The following is a 24,544-nucleotide window of genomic DNA, read 5'->3' as shown; positions in this document are numbered from 1 at the left end:
CGGAAGGGGTATGGAGCATACTCCAACACGCTGCTCCACTGCGGGTTGGTGGAGGTGTTTTTACGGCTAATAGCCGATATTGTATAGCAATATTTTAAAGATAAAGACAGTAATTAAACAGAAACTTTGTATAATTGGTTATAAGGTTACTGATTATTTAGAAGGAACCGATATTAGGCAGCGAATTTACTAAATTGTATAACATTTTTTCATGTTTTCTTTCTTTTTAAGAAACGTCTAGGGCCTTGAGCCGAGGTTTTTCTTGCAGCTTCTTATCCCCGGCTATACAGGTTGTGAGAAGCTGCAATAGTTTTAGGCGGTTGAGACGTTCGTTATGTGAAATATTACGATTCAAAGTGTAACTGTGAACCGTACAAATAATGATATTTTTGAATTTGATAAAAGAAGGATGGAGCAATAAGAAAAAAATATAGTTATCAGCATATCATAATCATAACAGCTAAGGCTGAGATTTCCAGATGAATTAGTTAAACAATTGGGTTAGTTAAACGTCTGTGTAATACACACCTCTATCGCGTACCCTGGGGTGCACTGTGGGACGCCGGTGTTGTGGAGTTAAATAAGAGACGTGTGTCTTCTAAGACGGTCGTTTATTAATTAAAACACATAATAACAGGTTCTTACCGCGTTTGAAATAGGGATATGAGACTCCCATATGGTCGTAAGGCCCAAAGTCCTTTTAAAATCCAAATCCCATTGTTTAACTATTGTGTCTGGAAATCCGGGCCTTACGAGGATATAATTATGATAATAACCGCGTAAACTTACAACGGTCGTTTATTGTCCGCCTGTTAATGTGGTATATAACATAGAGATATATAGAGCACTTGCATATAATATAGGTGTGGAGGTACACACTACAGGGGATGCAGGCGTTAGCATGTTATGTTATTGAGTTTTCAAATTCAAAATTATCATTATTGTATTATACTCTTCAGTGAGTGTGGAGCTCGGTGGCGCAGCGGTTAACGCGCTCGATCTGCGATTGTTGAAGTTAAGCAACTATCACAAAGGCCGGCCATAGGATGGGTGACCACAAAAAAAGTTTTCATTTTGAGCTCCTCCGTGCTTCGGAAGTTGGTCCCTGCTGCATTAGCAGTCGTTAATAACCATCAATCCGCACTGGGCCCGCGTGGTGGTTTAAGGCCCGATCTCCCTATCCATCCATAGGGAAGGCCCGTGCCCCAGCAGTGGGGACGTTAATGGGCTGGTGATGATGATGATGATAATACTCTTATTATATTTGCAGCCATCAACGAGACGCACCTGATGATCTACACGGCGACACACATAGACATCTACGACATCGAGTCTGGCGAGTGGGTGCAGACCATCAATATACGTAAGAACATTCTTGTAATAGAAAACTGATAATCAAATCAAATATACTTTATTGCACAGAACTAAAATAATTTTAATTAATTTTTTTTAATTAATTTTGATAATGTGTCTTGTGTATATATGTCGTGGCCAGGTGGTAGGATTGATGGTGCTCGATCATTTCATGAAGCACAATATCACCGCCAGTAACCATTTACAAACTATTTATATTAATCAATAATAATGTATGTGTGTGCGGAATATCAGTAAAATACACTTCTCATCAAAAAAATCGAAACACCTTGCAAGTTTACGTTTTGTCAGGATTATCAGAAAAATGTGTACATTTAGGAATAAATGTTAAATGTCGTTTAATAGTGAGTAATATGAGCTTATCAAATCTTAATGTTAATGTTCTAAATTTAAATGAATTTTTCATAGGTTTCGTATTTTGTTAAATGAGTCATTTTTATTCCGTATGGAGTATAAAGGAAATGGATAAAACAACACACGTAAATGAAAAAAAAAAGCTAAAAAACGTTTATTTAATAACTTGTATTCCCTCCCCGAGCTCTAATTACTGCTTCCATACGGTTCTTCATCGATCGGATGAGAGTCACGATCACATGCTGTGGTATATTGTCCCATTCCTCTTGGATTGCATCTTGCAGCTGGCTAAGTGTTTCTGGGGCAGGATCTCTTGCTCGAATTCGTCTCTTTAATTCATCCCACAGATGTTCAATGGGATTCATGTCCGGGCTTCTTGCTGGCCATTCCATAATAGAGATATCGACTTCGTTAAGATAATCTCGTACGACGCCCGCGGTGTGAGCCCTAGCATTGTCGTGCATGAATATGAAGCCGTTGCCAATAAAATGTGCATAGGGCATCACATGAGGCTCGAGACACTCTTCGACTTACCGATGACAGTTTAGTGCAGGCAGACGTGGCCCAGACACGAAAGCAAGCTCTGTCTTACCGTCGGCGCTGATTCCTCCCCAAACCGTCCACGAACCGCCACCATAGCTGACCTTTTCTTCAATGCAGCATTGTGCATAGCGTTCTCCGTCTCTTCTGTAGACCTTGTTCCTTCCGTCGTTACCATACAGCATAATTTTACACTCATCAGAAAAGAGAACTTTGCTCCACTGTAGGTATGACCAATTTAGGTGCTCACGTGCAAAGTTAAGGCGCGCTCTTCGATGGTCTGCAGTTAATTTCGGCCCATTTGCTGGCTTATGCGGTACCAGTCCACGATCCTTCAACCTTCTTCTAATTGTAGAGTCACTTACAGCCACCCTTCGTACAACACGAAGCCGCTGCTGCAGTTGAAAAGCGTTAAGGCGTCGATTTCTTAAAGAAGTTGTTACAATAAATCGATCATCTCGCTCAGAAGTGACCCGATTCCTGCCAGATCCTGAACGGCGCGTGAACAAACCAGTCTCCCGATAACGTTTATAGACTCTATGAACAGATGACAGGCTTAGATGCAGTCTTGCAGCCACAACACGCTGACTAAGGCCAGAATCCAGCAATGCCACAACTTGGGCGGCTTCTGTGGGCGAAGTATCCATACGTTTTAGAAAAAAAACCTTTTTTCAGACGTCCCAAAGTCACAGTATTGAAATAAAAAACAAAAAGTTTAAGGATAGGCGCCAATTTTTAGTTTTTAAACGCTAAATGTACTCCAACCCTAAACACACATTTGTCTCAAAACAGTGATTCATTTCGTTTATAAGATAAACAAATGAAATTCTAATTTTGAATTTAGAATTTTCGCTTATTACTGTAATGGCCAAACTGCCAGCTATACATTTATGTATTTTTTTTCATCGTATGAATTCTTTTTTGTGTTAAATTCGGACAGAAACAATGAAAACGGAAGTGTTTCGATTTTTTTGATGAGAAGTGTATTTGTATAGAAAAGCTTAACCCAAAAATGTAGGTTTACAGACATTTCCAATATCGTGTGCTAATGATAAAAATAGATCTACATATCTAAGCTATTTTTTTGTCGGGACTTATTGTAGATTTGCCGCAGATGGCATTAACTACTTGGCCGGACAAATGGGCAGCGCTGAAGGCTCTCATATCTAAGCAAATGCAGCCATTTGTCGTAAAAATGACATTGTATTGTCGAAGTATTTTGATTTCTAGTTATTTGTGTGATACAAGATTAAGAATACATGGTATAAATTGTCGTGTATTTCCTTTTGTTACCTGGTGTGTATGCGCCTTGTCGTTTTGTGTGTAATCGTGTGTAAATAATGTTTGTCCCCTGTCAGCGCACGCGCGGCCGCTGGACGCGTGCGGCTGGGTGGCGGCGGCGGGCGGCGGCGGCACGGGCGCCGGGTTCCCCTTCGCGGCCGACGCCGCGCCCGCGCTGCTGCACCTGCGGCCCGCGCACATGCGTACGTTGCCTTACGTAACGTAACATTAACAGCCTATACACGTCCCATTGCTGGACACAAGCCTCCCCTCAAGCAACCAGAGATAAAATAAAAAAATATATATGGATGCTGTCTGTAGCAGATGCTTGAATATGTGTTTCATTACAGAGGGTCCGCTGAGTGTAGAACACGCGTTCCTGTGCGGCACCAACAAGCGACGGTTCTCAGTGCGGGAACAGTCGCACCAAGCCATCGAGGCGCACAACAGACTGTAAGTCACTTACCACGACAAAAGCTCACGCCCACAATGCCAAATAGGGTCGGTCGGTGCCTAATGGGGACCATACCTTTTTCATACAAAAAACCTCGTTTTACACGACACTACAATGCCAGTCGTGCGGCCGCTACTGTCGCTCTCGCATTGGACTTTATAAACCTCTGCCTCTGCACACCCCGGACACTTCATACAAACAACCTCGTTTTACGGTCACGAGCATTAATATGTATACACTTTGGTACCAAGTCTCACTAAATGTCAAATATGTTAGTGCGACAGAGTCCTAAAGTGGTTACATTATATTGCTCATGACTGTACACAGACAATATACATTAACATACTAGTACGCGCGCATTTGTGTGTGTGACGTCTGACACCATACGATTCAAGTCTAAACTATGTTCGACGGGCAGTGAGTTAAACCTAGCTTAGCCGCTGGTGGGGAGCGGAGAGCTGCCGTCCTAATATTGGTGTTGTTCCTCATTCTATGACCACACGTAAACATAGGACAACTTGCAGCCACTCTTAATACGAAGTCCTAAGATGTATTGTTATACTTATGATGTTGCTTTCCAGGTCGGAGCGGCGGTCGCGGCTGATCTCAGCGCCCAGCAACTTCGCGCACCTGTCGCACATGGGGCCCGGCGACGGAATACGCTCGCAACGACTGTTAGATCTGCCCACCACGGTAGAGACCGCTGATGACAGACCGCAGGTATATATGTAGGAAAGCGAGAAAACTATGGAAGGATAATGAATGGGAATTTGATTGTTTATGGTATGAAAGGAGGATGGTTAATGAATGGGACGTAAGGCAGTTTTTTAAAAAGTAAAAGAGGCGAGTCGATGGTGCAATGATTTGTGTAAAATATAAGGAGTAAAGACATTTAAAATATCCCGTCTTATTTCTATATCCCACATATATGTTCTATTATTTATCCTCTGTGTCAAATCTCTTCCATCCATTATTATTCTGTTCAATAAGCAATATAGGTAGCAACATAATTACATATATGCGTTTTTAATTCAAATATCAAGCAACAATTATTTTTATACAGTTAGTGACACCGTAACGAAAACTTTGAGGGATGATTCTGACCATGATTCGAGTTGATGTCAAGTGGAATTTTCCGTCTCAAAAGTATGGAATTGAAAATAATAAAAAAAAAACACCAAAATTTTCATGAATTTCCGACGGGAAATTCCACTCAACTCAGAGTTTTCGTTACGATGTCACTAACCACCTGTATGTGTATCTGATCCAAATATCACGCAACTAATATTGTTATTTATGGCTCTGCCATTACATTATATTTTTCAATCTGGGGTATGTTGGGCCAAAGGGCAGAATGTCCAAGGGGTCATAATGCCCAGACGTTAAAAAGTCTATAGCTCAATACGTCCAAGGGCCATAATGTCCAAGGAGCCATAATGTCCATACGTCAAAAAGTCTATAAGGCAATATGTCCAAGGGTCAGAGGGTCCAAGTAGCCATAACGTCCAGACGTTAAAAAGTCTATAAGTCAATATGTCCAAGGGTCAGATGGTCCAAGGACTCATAATGTCCATATGATATAAAGACTTTTGGTCAATACGTACAAGAGTCAGAATGTTCAAGGAGTCATAATGTCCAGATGATATGAAGACCATTTGTTAATATGCAAAAATGTCAAAATAAGGCTCTAAGAAATTGCATAGATGGAGGGTAATTAACAATTGATTTGTGGTTCCAGTAACTGGACATTATAACAACTAGACGTTTCGGCTATTGGGTGTTTTGATATTCAACATTATGACAGCTGCGCATATTATCTATTGGGTGTTTTGATAACTGGACATAATGACAAATTGACATTTTAACAATTTGTTGTTTTGACACATGGATGTTATGACAACTGGGCATTTTAACAATAGGATATTTTGACAAATGGACTTAATATCAGTTTGTCTTTTTAACAATTTGGTTTTAAGTCACCTGGATGTTAAGACCACTGGGCATTTTAACAAAAGGACATTATTTCCTTGGCATTTTGACACATTGGACATTCTGCCCTTTGGCCCAACATACCCCGGTGGGATATTTTTGGTTAATTGTTTACCCGGCCAATGTGAAATTAGGTAATTATCACTTAAATCCGAACAGCGCCATCGCTTATTTTCTTTGGGGTCACATTCCCCTTGAAACTATTTCATTGGGATTATAATCGTAAGTGTTAACGCCTAGCATGTGTGTGTGCCTGCTACGCGTACTACACAGCACACGCACACGACGACAGCAAGACGACGCGCGGCGCGGCCGCCGTCGATTCCGCACTTCCTTCGCGGCGACCTTTGTCTGTTACCTATTTGTAATTTTGTATGAATTTGAAGAAATTCTTTAACTCAACGATCCTGACCGCCACCACCGCTGCAGCAGACGTCCAATTCTTAACAGTAAGTTTATGTTTTATTTTCAGATGTACAGCAGTAGAGAGAGCAGTAAGCGGACGTCGCCGCTTACGATATCGCACGGTACTGGATCCTATAACGGTAAGTTTTAAACTAGAGCCGACGATATATTCATATTGAAGGTAGTTTCCTGGGTCAAAAATAAATTATGAAATTGGGTCGTGTCTAGTACACAATTATGAAATTCTGATTACTAAATAAAAACAGATCTAAAACTAACGAAAAATATTTTCATTTTTCTATGTAACTTGTTTATGAATTTTAAATTTTAATCAAGAAAAACGCAATAATATGTACGACATTTTATCACGTTTTTCTATGGCGTCACAGTGTGCTTTTTTATACAAGTTCCATAGTCATTTCCATGTTTTGACGTTTAGTAAAAGTAACTGATTTCACTAGTTGGAAACTAGCCTAATGATTGTTAGCATATTGGAGTGCTCAGGTGGAATATTTTCATTAAAAAAAAAGATGATGATTGGTGAATCGTCAAGAGTAATGAGTTTTTTTTTGTGACGTGGCCTTGTAAAGGTTAAATCACGGTTCTTTGACCACATTCAGCCAGCAACTAGATGTTGGCAGGCATTTCATCCTTATGTTGTGGATATACCACCGATCCGCACTAAACGTTTAGCCTCTTTCTTTTTGATGCGAACAGCGAAGGACTGGAACTGTCTGCCGTCGTCTGCTTTTCCAACTCGTTGTAATCTGAGAGTCTTCAAGGCTACTCTAGCCTTGAGAAAAGGCATTTGCAAGGTGACCGTGATCCATCCTAGATCGACCACGTCGTCACTTACCGCCAGATGAGATTGTGGCCAATCGCGAGCTTATATTATAATCCCCCCTTCCCCAGGGTCGTGGCGCGGCCGCCCCCGCGAGGGCCCCCCGCCCGCCCCCGACGCGCCGCCCTCGCCGCCGCTGTCGCACCACCGCCCCATGGACAGGTACACCACCATCACACTCTCATACAACGCTGGCCGACACGATCCTACTAGTCGTGCCAGAAATACAAAAATAACATGAATAAACCGTTTAATTATTATTATTACTTGAGATAATTCGTGCTTCGGAAGACACGTTAGCCCTTGGTCCTGGTTACTACTTACTGATGTAATTATGTAGTCGTTACATGAGACATGTCAAGGGCTTTTGGCAGCTGAATAATAACCTTGACACTAGGGTTGTTGAGGTTGGTATGCCACCACACAATCCACACAATAAGAAGAAGAAGATTATAACTTAGGTTATTATTAGTTAGGGTAGGTGGTTACAGTGGACAGCCGCCATAGTTTAGTGGTTAGAGCGTTAGGCTCACGATCTGGAGGTCCGGGTTTGATTCCCCTTGGGGACATCGAAATCGTTTCATGAGACTGTGCTTTGTTTGAATCGTGTTGTGAATCATCCCTCAAAGTGTTACAATGTCACTAAGATCCTGTATAATAATTACCTTCAACAAATTTATCCATGATAGCGTCGTAGGGCTAAAACACACACACACACACACACATATAGCTGTAATTTTAAAGAGTCTATTTCTATAACAATGCCTTGCCATGTACTATGAAGATAGGGAGGAAGAGAGCCTGGTGATCCGTAACACAGGCATTCCGTCTAGTATGGACACCAGTCTCCCTCACAATATAAACATGTTCACTGTGAGTAGTACTATGTTAAGTTTTACTGTAATTGTGAGTGAGAAATAAACTTATTTTTATTATTATTATTATTGTATGTCTTTTTCATATCTCGGGCCTATGGAGGCCCGGACTTTTGGAAGGCGTGCGTGGGGCCGAAGCCAACACGTAGAGGCCCCTTAAGACAGTTTAATCTAAATGTGGTGTGACACCAACCGGCGATTATCCCTGTATGCACTATGGGAGTGCACCCAAAGACAATCCCCGGTTCGTGTAGAACTATTGCAAATTATGGGAACAAAGGGAACTGGGCTATTGGGTTGGGGGTTAGTGGACCGGGATACTGGAGCTATGGGAGACTATGGCGCCTGCTCGACCAATGTTGGTAAACATGGATAAATGAGCAGGCGGCGACTCGCCACTCACTGGATGGGCCACCTATCTAGCCGACGCGACTGGACGGCAAGGCAGCAACATGGTTGTGAGCAGCTCAGGGTGTCGAGAGGTGTACACCGCTTTCTGCGAGGCGGTTTACCCGCCTCACCAACTCGCGACTTATGCATCTTTCACTTCCACCCTGCGAGCGTGTAGCTCTAACGCCCCGCTCTGGCCGGCCAATGAAGGCAAGCCAGAGGTGAGAGTCCTGCGGCCCCCGCTGGGGTCCACTCCGGCCGGCCAGTGAAGGCAAGTCGGAGACGGAGGGCCTGACCGACTCTCGGGGGATCTCAGCTCCGTGGTGTCGTCACTCACCAACAGCTCGCCACAAGCTGGCCTGCGGAGACTGACTGCACTGATGAATTCACCAGGTTCGCTGATAAATTCACCAGGGGGCGATGGGGTCGTCACATCCCGACGCCTTTATTATTATTATTAGTTACGTTGATTGTGATAAATGTTCGCAGATCGATAGGCGGCGGCTCCCAAGGCAGCGGGTCCCTGCTACTGGAGCGCTCCATCACGCCGCTCAGCCTGGGCAGCATGAGCTCACTGCACGACGTGCTCAAGGTAAATACACGCCTGTAATCCTTAAAAGGATGGCCAGAGCCGTAAGTTATGAAAATACAACGTGCAGTCACTTTTGACACCAGATTTGGTGAACCGTATGCTTACAAGTGATCAGCGTGTTGTCTAACATGTCAGACGGACACGAGCAATCTGTCGGTTTCTACGACATACACTAAACGATAAGATTCCATGTTTTCTTTGCTTCCTATCCAGCGTAGAAGCAGTATACCATAGACAATGGAAATGTTAGTATTTGAATCTTGACAAAATTATAATGGACCTGATTGCAGAACTCGAATTTTATTTTAAGTTATATCTGTCATTTTCTTGACGGACGGATGATTGACAGCTGTTGAATGAATGAATAACTCGGGCAAATCAAATAGGTATATGGGTGGTGTGTAACCCGTTTGACGTGTGATGTCAACTTAATTCTATTGGGTTATTGGCCGGTGTGTTAAACCCGTCCCTTTTCTTTTCAGCGGATAAGAAAATGACACGTATAATCTAAAATAAAATTAGATTGTGTGTACATAAATTATCGCTAATATGTATTAAAATATAATATTTTATTTGATAGCGTATCCTCAGCGTGAGTATATATACATACCTATATAATTATGTGACTTGTCTGTTGAATTCATCTATAATACGTATTCATTTCGTCAATAATACGTAAGCATCACGCCTATATCCCCAAAGGGGTAGGCAGAGGTGTATAGTATCCCCACACATCGCCAACTATTTTGTCTCATAATAGGCGGCGGGTCTATACATTTTATCAAACATAGTAAATTGTAAAGCTTATATGGAACAGATTAAAGAAAATCGTAAGTCGTGTCTTATAGGAAAGTCAAGGAATTGGCCTTTGATAGACTGGAATGGAAAATGCTGCACCGACAAGAGCGTGGCTCTTAAATTGATGATGATGAGTAAATCGTATTATGTAAATGTCTGTCCAATGTTAGAGCTATATTTGTTCAATGTTCTAGTTTAAGTTAGAAGCCAGTAACAGAATCATTTTTGCTATTATTGTGCCTCGTTCGCACGCGCCGAGAAAACGGGCAAGACTGCACTCGGAACTCTGCCCCCATCAAAGAGGGGTTGAAATTTTATATGGGACTTATCGCAGTTTTCAAGTTATGAAGCAAAATTTTGGTACATTAGGAAAGAGGAACCGTGATATCCCGAATTTAACGCAAGCGAAGCCGCGGGCTAAAAGCTAGTGTTGTAATAAGTGGATGTTGTCCGCAGGTGGGTACGGAGTTAGGGTCCGGCGCGGTCTCCGAGGACAGCAGCTGCGGGGCTTCGCCGCCGCACCCGCTGGATCCCTGATGGTGAGCACACACACACATATATATATATATATATATATATATATATATATATATATATATATATATATATATATATATATATATATATATTATATATATATATATATATCTTTGCGAATCGATGGCAATCGATACAAAATTTTTGCTGACCAATAATTGGCCACGCTTACGGTATTGTCAGTGGCTTCGTGAAGGTATACTTAATCACGTGAAAGAAAGAAAGAATATTGTTTATTTTAGACATAAGTAGGTAACTTTTTGACCCCCGCTGCCATCCTGGTGATACGTGGTGACGTTTATAATTAATCCCCCCCTAACCTATACCATATTTCGTGATTTTTTTCTCAAACCATAACCATTTATTTTCGAGTCACCTTATACTGGCTTCTATTTCTAGATTAGCATTTTATAATTTAACTTTTTAACAGTGAAATCCCTATTACAAGTGGTACAGTCATGAGCAATAATAATGTACCCACTTTAGGACTCTGTCGCACTAACATATTTGACATTTAGTGACACCTACAAAAAAGTTAATGTGACATGGTGCCAAAGTGTATACATATTAATGCTTGTGACCGTACATTAAAAAACTGGTTTCTCATACAAGACCAACCATACTTTTCAGAAGTCCACTGGACACGAACTGGACTATAGACGTGTCCCGTTTCTACGCTTGTTTCTGTTAGTCAACATTGAGGCTCCGGCTATCGCCTTTACTGTACACCTGTATTGTAGATAGATACGTCGATAGTTTGAGCGTACCGTCAGGTAACAAACCGTGTGAAACATCGCGCAAAACTTGCATGGAAGTTCGTGTAAAAAAAATGCACAAAAGGACAATGATCAAAATGTAACATACATAACATAAACAGCCTATATACGTCCCACTGCGGGGCACAGGCCTCCCCCTAATCAACCGGAGGGGATATGGAGCATACTCCACCACGCTGCTCCAATGCGGGTTGGTGGAGCTGTTTTTACGGCTAATAGCCAGGACCAACGGCTTCACGTGCCCTCCGAAGCACGGAATCATCTTACTTTTTCGGACAATCAGGCCAAAAAAAAAAAACAATATGTATGGACGAAAAACCGAAAATCATTTATTTGCTGATGAAAACCCCCACTTATACCAACCGTTGAGATACTCAACAGTGAAAGTAACACTGTTTAAATTTAGAAACTTAGAAGTTATGTAACAATGTAAAAAAATCTCGAAATGTATCTACGCTATACCTAATTCATCGTCCATCAATTGACGAGTCATAATGAGTTTAAACACCGTGGATTCAATCAAGTGTTACTGGCATTTTTAATAACACAATATGATTCATTAACTGGCACTACTTTCAGGTTGATCGATTAACTTATGTTAATCGTTATCGAAATCAGAAACGTTATCGTTTCTGGCTTCTTTTTGAGCATTGTTATTTCTCATAAACTACGCAAGAAATTTCGTTCTAAAATGGAAAAGGAATTTGTGCAGATTTTACACGAAATTGTGCAATGATGTTTGAGTAAACTATGACTGATGATTCGTTGGCCTTTTTAGAGAGAAAAAGACAATGTTGCCAGACGATACTCTCAGCTTTCGACAAAGAAGGCTGTAAAAATAATTAGATCTTTTTTTCTTCAGTTTTATCCAACTCAACGATCTGTTAATTGTGTAAAGAAAAATAATTATTAAATGCAATGTAAAATATTTATTTTACGCTAAATAGACATATTTGGTTCCTAATAAAATCTTATTTGCAAATTATTTATTTAATAATGGAAATCTAGACAAAGAATCTAATGCATAACGTTGTAAAGGGTGATCTATATTTGGTTACCGACATATTGCATCACAAAAAATAAACATTGGTTTTGTTACAAACATCGGAATTGTGTTCCAATGCCTGACTTATGCTTTTTGTATGTTGAACATGACACGATTCTTTCGGAATAAGTAGAAAGGAAAATTGAACTTATTTTAAATCTGCGTGAAACAAATTATTGTAAAAAACTATTAGTGGAAATGTCGGTAACCAATGTTAGAGTCTGATATTAAATACCTTCCATTGTATGATAATAATGAAATATGACTAGGTATAACAGACGTGACTTGTAGGTCAATTAGATACAGACATCGTGTTTATATCCCAATCATCGTATAAGAAAACCAGGTATGCTCAAAACTGACAGCTAACATTTCAAGGTTAGCCCAGCTGACGTCATCCCGCCCTGCGTTGCCATTTCGTAAAAATAAATTACCCACGACCATTGTTTTTATATTTACTTTGCAAGGACATTTTGAAGTTTTAGTAAAATATTTACTTACAGTTTTAATGATTTTTATTATTATATATGTGATAAGTAATAGTCATTTTCAATAATAAAATTTACGTCCTTGGAATGTTGGAGATACCAATTTAATGGTAACACTTACGTCATCAATGGGCTAGCAATGGCGGCTTGTCAGTATTGAGCATACCTGATTTTCTTATACCATGATCCCAATGAAGGACTTTCCAGGCTACATTCCTTAAACAATATATATGGCGCTGTACAGACTTTCCTTCGTTTAACCTTCTAATGTCATAGATAACAGACATATGCATCTTTTATCTTCGTTTTTGGGTATAAATGATGACCCTTGTTATTACACCAAGGCACAATTACATCTTCCACCCATCATTATTCTGATCAAAATAAAAAGATGCAATATAGGTAGCAACATAATTCTATACATAATGTGATCTAAATATCAAGCAACGATTATTTTTATATATGCTTCTGCCGTTATATTGTATTTTGGAATAATTATGTACCCGAGTTGCTATAATGCTAAGAAGATTTTGGACTGCGAAGCGCACTAATGCATCGATCATGACCCAGCTCCAAATAAAAACTCGTCTGTCCACTATATACCAACAACGCATCCTTTCTTATTTCGGCCACACGATGCGCAGAGGTGATGACAGTTTAGAGAAACTGATTGTGGTTGGGAACACTGAAGGCAAAAGATCGCGTGGTCGTTCACCGACTAGATGGACTGATCAAGTGAAATACTCGTCGTCATCCAAGTTCTACACAGTAGTAAGGGAAGCGCTGGACAGGACCCGGTGGAGGCAGATCATACGCTCCAGGTGCAACCCTGATGCTGACCACGATCCTCAGATATGAGGGACCGACCAAGAGAGAGAGAGATGTACCCGAGTAATGAGGAAATAGGCAATTATCACGTCGAAGCTGTACAACGCCATCTATATTGTTTTTGGTTTCCGTAGCCTGGAAAGTTCCTAACGTGGTTCACTTTACGAGGGAAAGAGCTGCGTTGTAGAAGGCACTTAATCCTTTCCATGCTAGGATGTCTATTACATAACTCAAATTCTATAATATCTCTATTCAGTAGGTATCATAGTTACACTTTGAATCGTTAATTTTTTACATAACGAACGTCTTCTCCGCCTGAAACTACTGCATAAATAACACAAGCTCACGACAATATCCCAATTGGGGTAGTCAAGGTACATTCATCACAAGATGGACTAATTACTACGTCTATATTCGTTTCTAAGGAAAGCGAGTATTTGTTTCGCTAGTTCAGTATGTAGATACCATTTTTGATACGAAAACGGCGCATCGAAATGGTTAAAGAAACACTTCTTTAGTTTACATTTATGTAATTCGTAATATCTTTGTCTTTGGAAAACCTCGTTGTAATCTGAGAGCCTTCAAGGCTAGAGTGAATAGGCATTTGCTAGGTAAGCGTGATCCATCACACATCGTCACTTACCCTCAGGGGGAGATTGAATAGAATAGAATAGAAAAAGTTGATTATAAAAGGACGCCACACACAAAAAAAAAAAGACAACATCATATCAAATTTCCACTAAAACAATTACAAAAAAGCAAGACGGATGTTTGTCGAAATGATCATAAGGCGGTGGTGGACGTCCTGAGATAGGGCCTCACTCAGCACAAGTCACGGCGTGAACCACGTCGCTGGTATTATGTGGACCCTGTTGGGTGACGCACGAACATTGTGGTCAAACATTATTTAAAAAAAAAATAGGCCTACGAATTAGTTTGTATACGGAAGTTGAAATAAATGTGCATAACTTTTTTTTTATCTAACCGCCAGGCGTATTGGACACGGGAATGAACTATGTAGTATATTAGACTTTGACGTTGAAAGGGTTAGGGTGCCTTTTACAAAGTGGATCTTTTCCAAGTAAATGAATATCAATTTAAAATATGCAATTAGAGTAAAGATGGCGTCGATTTGGAAAGAAAATAAATATAAAAACGATTAATACATTTTTATAAATTTACTAACGCATTTGGAAATGTAACTAAATTAAAAATATCAGACAATAGTAAGTAAATAAATGTGTAATTGATTGCTTAAAAATAGTAACGGGCTTAGTATATTATTTGCGCCATCTATATTCTCCGTGACAGATTAGATTATATTAACCAAATCATAATTATAAACTAAAAATAATTAAGTCATTATAACGAGGCGCCATATTACCATCGACTTAAACTTTATTTTAATGGCGTCTTGTATTTTTAAATATTTTATCTGTAGCAGTGCAATATCCAAATGAAAAAAAAAACACTGCCATATGTGACTATACCCGTTATATCGCTAGAGCAAAATAAACAAATGTTTAATAATAACTAATTACTATTATGAATTTTACGGAAATTTTGGCTTGTTTTACATGAAGGCAAAAAGTTATGTGAAAATAATACAGAAGCAGGACTATGATTTAGTATACTTAATGAAATCTATTGACTTAATAAAAAAAGCAAAATGAATACGGTAGGTATTGACAAGTAAAAGAAAGTTATATTTAATTTCTGTTTTCTTCAAAACTGATACGATGCTGATACGGGCAATTACCAACTTAATTTGACAGCAGTCCATCTCTACTCTATCCCTTTCTTGCATTTATTGTAAATGAAGGACGACGCTAGTTTAAAGAGTTGGCAAGCTAAAATTATTTTGTGTGCGCCCGATTAAGGCCAATGTCTTCCAGTAGTAACTGTAAAACAAGCCAAACACATCCTAGATTTTCTTTTACCAAAATAAGTGTCACACTATAATTTTAAGAGCTAGTTTTTTTATTATTAATTTTATTATTTAAATAAAATTGCTTCATAATAGTGTAATTTCCAAAATAATTTTCGTCATAAGACTAAAAACTTTGTGTACGTTGCTTTTATTTAATTTTGTAGGTTTCTTAACAAATTCGGCGTTTTTAAAAACAATGTGTATTATTTTTAGTCTTATGAGGTTTTCTATGCATTATAAATAGAAAAAAAAAATGATATAAAAAGCACTATCACATAAAATAATCTCTGTAATCAAATCCCACTGTTTGTGATTATTATTAACGTTAAGCAGAATTATTGTAATAAATATTATTTTTTAACATTCTAGTCTTCGTTTACGACCGTAATGTATTATCGATCTTTTCATTTTTTTATTTTTAAGTGTAAAAGTTAGTTTTTTGTTTAGCGAAATGAGATTTTAGCTTAATGAGTATTATTGTACGGTTATTTTATTAGTATATTCATTGGAATGGATCATGTTTGGCTGGAATCAAATGACAAGGATGCTTTTTCGTTGGCAACTTAACAAAGACTTTTGTATGTGTCTCTTTCAATTCAAATTCATATTCTGTAAGTAACATAGTTACACTTTGAATCGTCTTTTTTACATAACGAACGTCTCATCCGCCTAAAACTACTGCAGCTTCTCACAACCTGTATAGCCGGGGAAAAGAAGCAGCAAGAAAGACCTCGGCACAGGGCTCTCTTTTATACTGTAAGTAGGTTTGCCTGTTGTCTCGCTTGATTAAAGTCATTAGCGAAAAGAAACTGCTTTAAAATCAATCAGGCATTTTATTATTTGTAAAACGTAGCATCGCCTCTGTATTCCCGAAGGAACCAACCAACCGGACACAATTCCTTGAAATCACGTGATGTTCATTATCTATGGTCCAAATACGAATTCGACTCTTCTCTCACTTCTTCTCAGCACTTCTTTTTCTTTTCTTTTGATGCTGATTTATACATGTCATAAAGTTTATAAAACCAAGTCTTGTGTTAAGTTGCCAACTGGTGAGTGATCAATGGCCCCGATTCCTGCAGACACTTCCTAATTTAATTTTAAATTATACCTGTCATTTTCTTATCCGTCGAAATGGAAAGGGACGGGTGATTGACAGCTGTTAATTTTAATATGAAGCAGTGAATGAAAGAATAACCTAAAAGAGCGAATAAAATAGGCATCTCGCTGATATGCAACCCGAATGACGTGTACTGTCAACTTAATTCTGCCGGGTTATTGGCCAGATGGTTGTTTTAGATTTCTTGCTAAAATTGACGTATGTTCCATATATTTTATGCTTGTCGATTATCCATCCCTTTCCTTTTCGACGGATAAGAAAATGTCAGGTATAACTTAAAATAAAATTAGATGGTGTGTATAGGAATCAGCATCATTGTTAGAATTATTTTATGCAGTTGCTGAACAAAAGAATTTCCCAAAGATCTGAACGCGTTACGGCGAAATTCTAACAAATTGTTATATTACCCCGTGTAGGTTGTAACTTTAGTACCGCGTGGAATGTCACAACAAAGATATTATTTGGAAATTATATTTAAATGCAAAATGTAACCTATGTACGTCCCAATAAGGGCACAGAGGACATCCTCGCTAAAAATCATTTATTTAGGTCTTTTATCAAGCCTACAAGTTTTATTTTCAACTGGCAACATTGATCATTACGTCCAAAAAAAACCTGTCAAAAGACCAATGTTGCTACTTAAAAATAAAAACGATATAATTGTAGGAGAATACCCCTTTTTGTGACATTTAAGAAATAACAATTTTGTATGAAATTAGTGGAACTTAGTTTTTTAAATTGTTGAAGTTGTGTACCCTAAAGAACTGATATTACTGTATATTATTGCTTTTTATATAACTGTCGTATACCTTATTATGTATTGTGTATGGTGAAATTGGCTTGGAAGCACTAAATTTGACAATATCCCTATATATGAACTGTTCAGACAATCCGTTATGTAGTATTTTGGATATAAAGTTGGATTTGTGTGTCTATATTACTTACAAGAATAGTTTATGAAAACAGTAATTCATTCCTCCGTAAAATATATCGGAAGTATATGTCAAAAATCAGTAGGATTTTAAAAAGGCCACATCGAAGCATTTCATCTAACAAAGCAATATTGCAATTTGACATTTGCGCATATAAAATTGTAGTGACACAAATGTCAAACAGCAATATTGCTTTTTAGATGAATAACTTTGATGTGGCCTTTTTTAACCTCCAGGCCTTGTAGAATATTCTCTAGAATGCAATCGGTTACCTTATCGCTAAAAGTAATCCTACCTAGTTGGAAATCCCCTATTGTTTTATTAACCTAGTATAACCTTGGAATAAGGAAGGAATAGTAAGATTTTTTTCGTAAAGCCATGTTATTTTGTTTTAATAGTTGTAAGCAACGTACACACACAAATCTAAACTCAAAATTATAACTTGTAACGCAAGAAAAACACGCCCTTATCACATTAAAATATCAGTTGGAAAATTCGAAAACGCATTTATTATATCGTCAATTGGATATCATAGGAATATATAGAACAAAAATACTATAAAAAAAATATAAAGAAATGCAACAAATTGTAATCTAATAATAAAATTGTTGACAAATATCCTAGGTAAGGCCGTATCGTTATAACAAGTATCGGGCTAGTAGTAGATTTTGCTAAATTTGAATACATGTACGACTTTTGCAATTTTTAATAATAATTATTGGAAAGGAAGACGTCTGATGTACAGTCATGAGCAATATAATGTACCCACTTTAGGACTCTGTCGCACTAACATATTTGACATTTAGTGAGACTTACAGTTCAATTTGTCAAAAAAGTTAATGTGACATTTTACCAAAGTGTACATATTAATGCTCGTGACCGTACTATGATTGGCAAGAGAGACATTTATATAGAGCTGGGTGGATTTGATAGTGTTCAAGACCCGGGACACGCCATACATAAATCTCATTCTTATCGTGTGCCGGCTAACGCGTAAGTGCGAGAGAGACAGACAGTCCGCGCGCTCGATCTAACTCCTTAGCGGCTTACGGCCATTTAAGACTGAAGTAAGACCCAGAGGGGGTGAGGCGGAACAATCTCAATCAATTCTTTATTCTATAAATATAACTGTTGGGCACAGGACTCCCTCAACTGGAGCGTGTATGGGGTATACTTCACCACGCAAGCCATACGTTAACCCTAATTGAATATCTCGAAGTACTTAATTTCAAATTCACCCAACAAGCTTGTTTATTTAAAAGCAATATTATAACGCTTCTTGTTACTAGGTGCCATCTCAATACAAGCGAGTAGACAGTTATTTGAATTAGCCACGCAAATGTTGAGATTATCACAAATTAACTACTATGAACTATGTCGCTGATTGCGGCAGACACTTAATTTTATTTTAAGTTGTGCCTGTCATTTTCTTATTCGCCGAAAAGGAAAGAGACGGATTATTGGCAGCTATTGGTTTTATACTGAATTATATAACCCGGGAGAATCAAATAGGCATCTCGCTGGCATGTAACCCGTTTGACGTGTGTTGTAGTAAACTATTCTGTCGGATTTTGACTAAAAAATATGAGGGTTGTTTAAATTTCTTCCTGAAATTGACGTGTTCCATAAATTTTGTGCTTGTCGGTTATCCGTCCGATTCCTTTTTGGCGGATAAGAAAATGACAGGTATAATAACTTAAAATTAGGTGGTGTATACTGGAATCAGCACCATTAGCTGTGTAAAACTTCTACCAAATGTGTTAAATGAGAGTTACAGCCGCTATTAGTAGTTACAATGTCCGCCGGTATACTAATTTCAACATTTGCAACCGTATAACTTCATAGTTTATTATAATGAGCAAACCCAGCAAAGTTATTTATACTGGCTTGCATTTGTTAGCACATTTGCCAAATGTTTTCTATTCAAAATAAAAAGGATAATATTTGGCGAATGTTCGATCAACATACAGCCAGAGCCTATCAAATAATCTTCCTTGTATCTAACGATATACATACTATTATAATTTGTATGTAAATCTAAATTATTAAATAATAATAAATTTCAATTACGCGAATTATCTCAATACTTAATATTATTTTATGTAAATACCTAAATAAAGAGACATTTGAATGAAGTTTTGAGTTTTTATTCACCTCCATTAGAATGTGATACAAACCAATCCAGTTTCATACGAAATCCCGGTTCCCGGGACTTACTATATAAATAAAACCCCAGTTTTATAAATACAATTTTATTTAGTGAGTTACTAGGTCAATAGTCAATTATAAATGCAACACTTAAACAATCTTAAGTCTTTGTACAAGGCAATTTTGTGTTAACTATACCTCTACGAGTGGGATTATTCGCAGTAGTGGAATAATCCTACAAGCGAAAAGCAAAAATTAACAACTTCATAAATCCATGCATTGTATCAAAAATTCGTTTAACAGCTCTTCTCAATCATGACGTCATGTTACTTTCTTGGGAGCGTACCTAGGTTTATGAAGGGGATAAATCGAGCTCCATCAAGATAATTGGGCGAAAGGCAAGAGAGAAACCACTGCCCTATTTTTCCCTAAAAAGTAGCATTGGAGAATGCTACACCGACAAGAGCGTGGTTCTTAAATTAGTGATGACGAAATCACTGACTGCAAGCTCGTATTGCGCGGAGCGGAGTGCCCCATCCCTTATATACGTTCTGTCTTATTATTATTCTTTATTCTATAGCGTTACTTAGGTGATTTCAGTAAAAAAGTTTCAGCAGTCTCCCAAGATTTTGTGCGATCGTACGGAACAGAAATGACGTATACTGTTTATACACAATATAAAGGCCCCGAAGCCTACAGACACCCAATTTTATTTTAAGTTACACCCCTTATTTTATTACCTGCCGAAAAGGGACCGATGATTGACAGCTTGTTATTTTAAACCCGGGCGAATAAAATAGGCATCTCGCTTATATGCAACACGTTTGACGTGTGCAGTCAACTTAAGTCTGTCACGTTATTGATCAATATACAATTTTGGGAGGGTTTTATTTGCCTAAAATTGACGTGTTTGCATGTCGATTGCGTCCTTTTCTTAAGAAAATGACAGGTATAACTTAAAATAAAATTAGATGGTGTGTACTGGAATTCTTAATTTTTGCTTTTCACCTTCCCTTCACCATTGACCATATTCTCATTAATTAATATATTTTATTGAATTATAAATCTACATTATGTGGACTAAAAAATAAGTTAAAACTCAAAGAGGTTTTTAGATGTAATTATACAATAATAATTATATAAAGATTGAGTATTGCATACTATAAATAGATACGTAGGTATATTATTATTATTAATAAAATTAAGTACTTTGAAACAATGTGATATTTTGAGCGTTTTTAATATTCAGTCAGGAATGTTAAAAAGGAAAAATATACATCAATAAAGTACTAATCTGTATAACTTCATCTCAAACATGATCGACTTCGTTTCTATCTTCCACCTTTTGCTTTAAACTTTTCTGCAAAGTTAAAATCAAACTTATAAAAAATGCAAAGAAAAATCTAGAATATACTTTAATACAATACTTTCTTAATTTTATTTTCTAAAGAGTATGTTTCGAGTTAAAATAATGTTTCTGGAAATCCATTTAATATTTTTATTTTATTTAAAATTTCCTATTTTATTTAGATTTATAATTGCCCCGATTCCTGCAGACACCTAATTTTATTTTAAGTTATACCTCTCATTTTCTTATTCCTCGAAAAGGAAAAGGACGGATGATTGACAAATGTTAATTTTAAAATAAATAACCCGGGCGCATAAAATAGGCACCTCGCTGGTATGCAACCCGTTTGACGTGTGCTGTTGACTTAATTCTGTTGGGCTATTGGCCAAAATAAAAATTTGGGAGGGTTTTAAAAATTCCTGCCTAAAGTTGACGTGTGTTCCATAAATTTTATGCCTGTCGATTACCCGTCCCTTTCCTTTTTGAATGATAAGAAGCTGACAGGTATAACTTAAAATAAAATTAACAGTCTACAGAAATCAGTACCAATGTGAATATATTGTGTTAGTTACATTATGTCGCTTACATAGCGACGTCTAAGATAATACTCTTCAACCTCTTATATAAACCGAAATTATGAACTAAACGAATAGTACAACTACATTTTGGTGCAAAAACTAAACACTCGTGGTTTTAGGCTAAGAGAAATGCATCGTGTAACGCAGGGAAGGAAAATTCACATACTGTTAACGATTGAGCCAACTTAACATATACTTTATTCCAAAAAGCTTGCCGATGTTGCATATTGTTTGATACAATTGAAAAAGGTGACGAGCCACAGCGAGGACGCTACATTGACTGGTAGTCAATAGTCGATTGGAAGAAAGACTGTCTTCTCTCGTGTGAGTTGTGAGATGACGTCAACGACCAGCCTCATCAACCCTGGTGTAAGGGTTACTAATGAGCCTCCAGACAGACTGAAACGGCTCATGTAGCATTAACGTCCGAGGCACGTTAAGGCTAGTGGGGTTTGGATTTTAAAAGGACCTTCAGTCTTAAGACTATATCCGTATGACTATGTTTGTATGCGCACCCCGTTCGGGATACAGGCGTAATGCTATGGTATATTGTCAAAATATAGCAAACAGTTTGCAATATCAGCAAAAATTGCCATACAAGACGTAATGACAACCCAGTCTTGAATACAATGGTCAAAAGCTTCTAAAGAAATGAGCGATTTGTTGCGAAATCTTCAGGTTATTTTAACATTAACAATCTAGTGTTCTATGAACAAATTTCATATATCTATGGGATTATCATTTTGTAAATTGACTTTCTAGGCTATGTTCTAAAAAAATAGATTGCGCTGTAAAAAAATGCCTTCGTTTAACCTTCTAATTTCATGGATAAAAGACATAATATTCATCTTTTATCTTTGTTTATGGGTATATGCCTTACCCTTCGGGGAAAACCAAAACAAACAAAAAAAAATGTTTATGGGTATAAATGATGACCCTTGTTATTACACCCAGGCACAACACATCTTCCATCCATTATTATTCTGATCAAAATAAAGAAAAGTACCCAATTCATCAGCTGTTGAACTCAGTTGATTTTCAGATAGGTATGATACCTATTGCTTGATTGCGACACATCCACTTAAATACCTATTATAATATTAAGTTTCTTAGTTAGTAGAGTAGGTACGTAGGTAGGTATACCTACCTACCTTGGTAGGTAGTTGGTACGTAATTTAATATTTTTATATTGTAGTGCCGTTTCTTTCAGCCTCCGGATCAGTTACAGGGGATCCGTTTTATAGCTATTTTGTGTAGTATTGAACACAGCGCCATCTCGCCTTGTTCAATGTAAGATCCGGGAGCATCGACTTGCTATCGTTGGGCTCCGCAGTCGGCGACTTTCCACCAGTAACCGGAAGATGGCGTGTGCCGATATTATATAGAAGGCTATATCTTGGAGTCCCTTGTAAAGTAGCTGCTGAAGAATGTTGGTGTCAATATTTAATACACATCAGGAATTTTCGGTCAGTCTCCTGTCCTTGGACTTGCTTCTGCCATTAGATTATACTTTTGAATAATTATGTACCCGAGTAATGAGAAAATAGGTAATTATCACGTTAGATCTGTACAGCGCCATCTATATTGTTTTTGGTGAACGTAGCCTGGAAACTTCCTCATTGATGAAGATTGCACACCAAATATTTTCTTACACAGATAAATACAGTTGGTTTATGAATGTTACGATTTTTATAGGAAGGTTTATGTTTTATAATTTATACGGTGAATTAACGTTTTATAGTCAGCATTTTAACTGCATTTGTCTGTAGGTAATAAATATGTTTATGAATCCGAACTCTTGAAATTGAATAAGTTTAATTATTTTATACATTGTTCTAAGTTTACGCGGTTATTATCATAATTAAAGCACATAATAACGGGTTCTTACCGCGTTTACCGCGCGTCATCCCGTGATCATGGCACTTGCAACAGTGTCGAAATATCGAGAGTCTCATATCCCCATTTAAACGCGGTAAGAACCCGTTATTATGTGCTTTAGTATTAATTATACAATTTTTTTTTTTTGTAAGTTTACCAATTTTAAACTTATAATTTTTATACTTTAAATATGATAAATGTAAGATGATTTGTGATTGAGATGATGCTAGTCCAAGTATTCGGATTCGTATTGTAATCTGTTCTAGTGTGAATAGAATATAATACCGAACAATTTGAAACCGCAATTAAATCAGGCATTATACTATCTGGGGTACAACATAACACAAGTTAGAGGTTCCGTGGACTTTTTAAATTGTTCAAAATAATAAAAAAACAATTGTTAATTTCAAATATGGATAAAATGATTCCATTGAGCCAGAAGACTTGAGCAATATTGGGCAGAAACATTGTCAATTTGATACTTAGAATTGTTATAAAAACATAACTCCATTTAGAAATAATTTAGTCGCCTTCAAGTGGCTTGAAACGGCTCAAACAGCTCCACCAACCCTCCTCCTCCAGTTGACTGTGGGAAGGCCTGTGCCCAGCAGTGGGACGTATACGGGTATGTATAAACCCTACCCTATTTATCTCAAGTGCAGGTTTCACTAATACAGCTGCCTCGACCATTATAGACGGCGATATGGCTCACCACCTATCATGTTGGTCTACCAGACAGCTCGGGTACCCACGCATGAACTAAGCAGTTCTTGCGATGGATGTACCTCGCACTACTTCAGCTTATGTTATGTTATAGAAAACAATGCATCATACTAATTGATTTGATCGGGGATATGAATTTGTATATCAACGTCGCCTCTAAGCGGTGGTACGGTCACGAGTATTAATATGTCACTTTGGTACCATGTCACATTAACTGTTTTGACAAATTGAACTGTAAGTCTCACTAAATGTCAAATATGTTAGTGCGACATAGTCCTAAAGTGGGTACATTATATTGCTCGTGACTGAACATGTGTGGT

The 24,544-nt window shown here is 37.8% G+C and overlaps 1 protein-coding gene across 4 annotated transcripts in view; it reads left to right on the top strand.

The window, feature by feature from the left end:
* LOC126378020 (serine/threonine-protein kinase Genghis Khan) overlaps positions 1–11,282 on the top strand; it is a 62,333-nt gene extending 51,051 nt beyond the window's left edge. For all 4 annotated transcript variants that reach the window (XM_050026077.1, XM_050026076.1, XM_050026075.1 and 1 more), the window contains 9 exons: positions 1,271–1,363; positions 3,627–3,752; positions 3,900–4,002; positions 4,585–4,723; positions 6,465–6,537; positions 7,310–7,400; positions 8,993–9,095; positions 10,350–10,432; positions 11,061–11,282. In XM_050026077.1, coding sequence (XP_049882034.1) covers positions 1,271–1,363; positions 3,627–3,752; positions 3,900–4,002; positions 4,585–4,723; positions 6,465–6,537; positions 7,310–7,400; positions 8,993–9,095; positions 10,350–10,430 — 809 coding nt within the window. In that variant the 3' untranslated portion in view covers positions 10,431–10,432; positions 11,061–11,282. The remainder of the gene's footprint in view (positions 1–1,270; positions 1,364–3,626; positions 3,753–3,899; positions 4,003–4,584; positions 4,724–6,464; positions 6,538–7,309; positions 7,401–8,992; positions 9,096–10,349; positions 10,433–11,060) is intronic.
* Positions 11,283–24,544: the final 13,262 nt, after the last annotated feature.

Source organism: Pectinophora gossypiella, chromosome 25 (assembly GCF_024362695.1).
Source record: "Pectinophora gossypiella chromosome 25, ilPecGoss1.1, whole genome shotgun sequence".
Lineage (NCBI taxonomy): Eukaryota > Metazoa > Arthropoda > Insecta > Lepidoptera > Gelechiidae > Pectinophora > Pectinophora gossypiella.
Note: the sequence above shows the minus strand (reverse complement) of the source record. Positions and strands in the feature narration are given on the sequence as shown.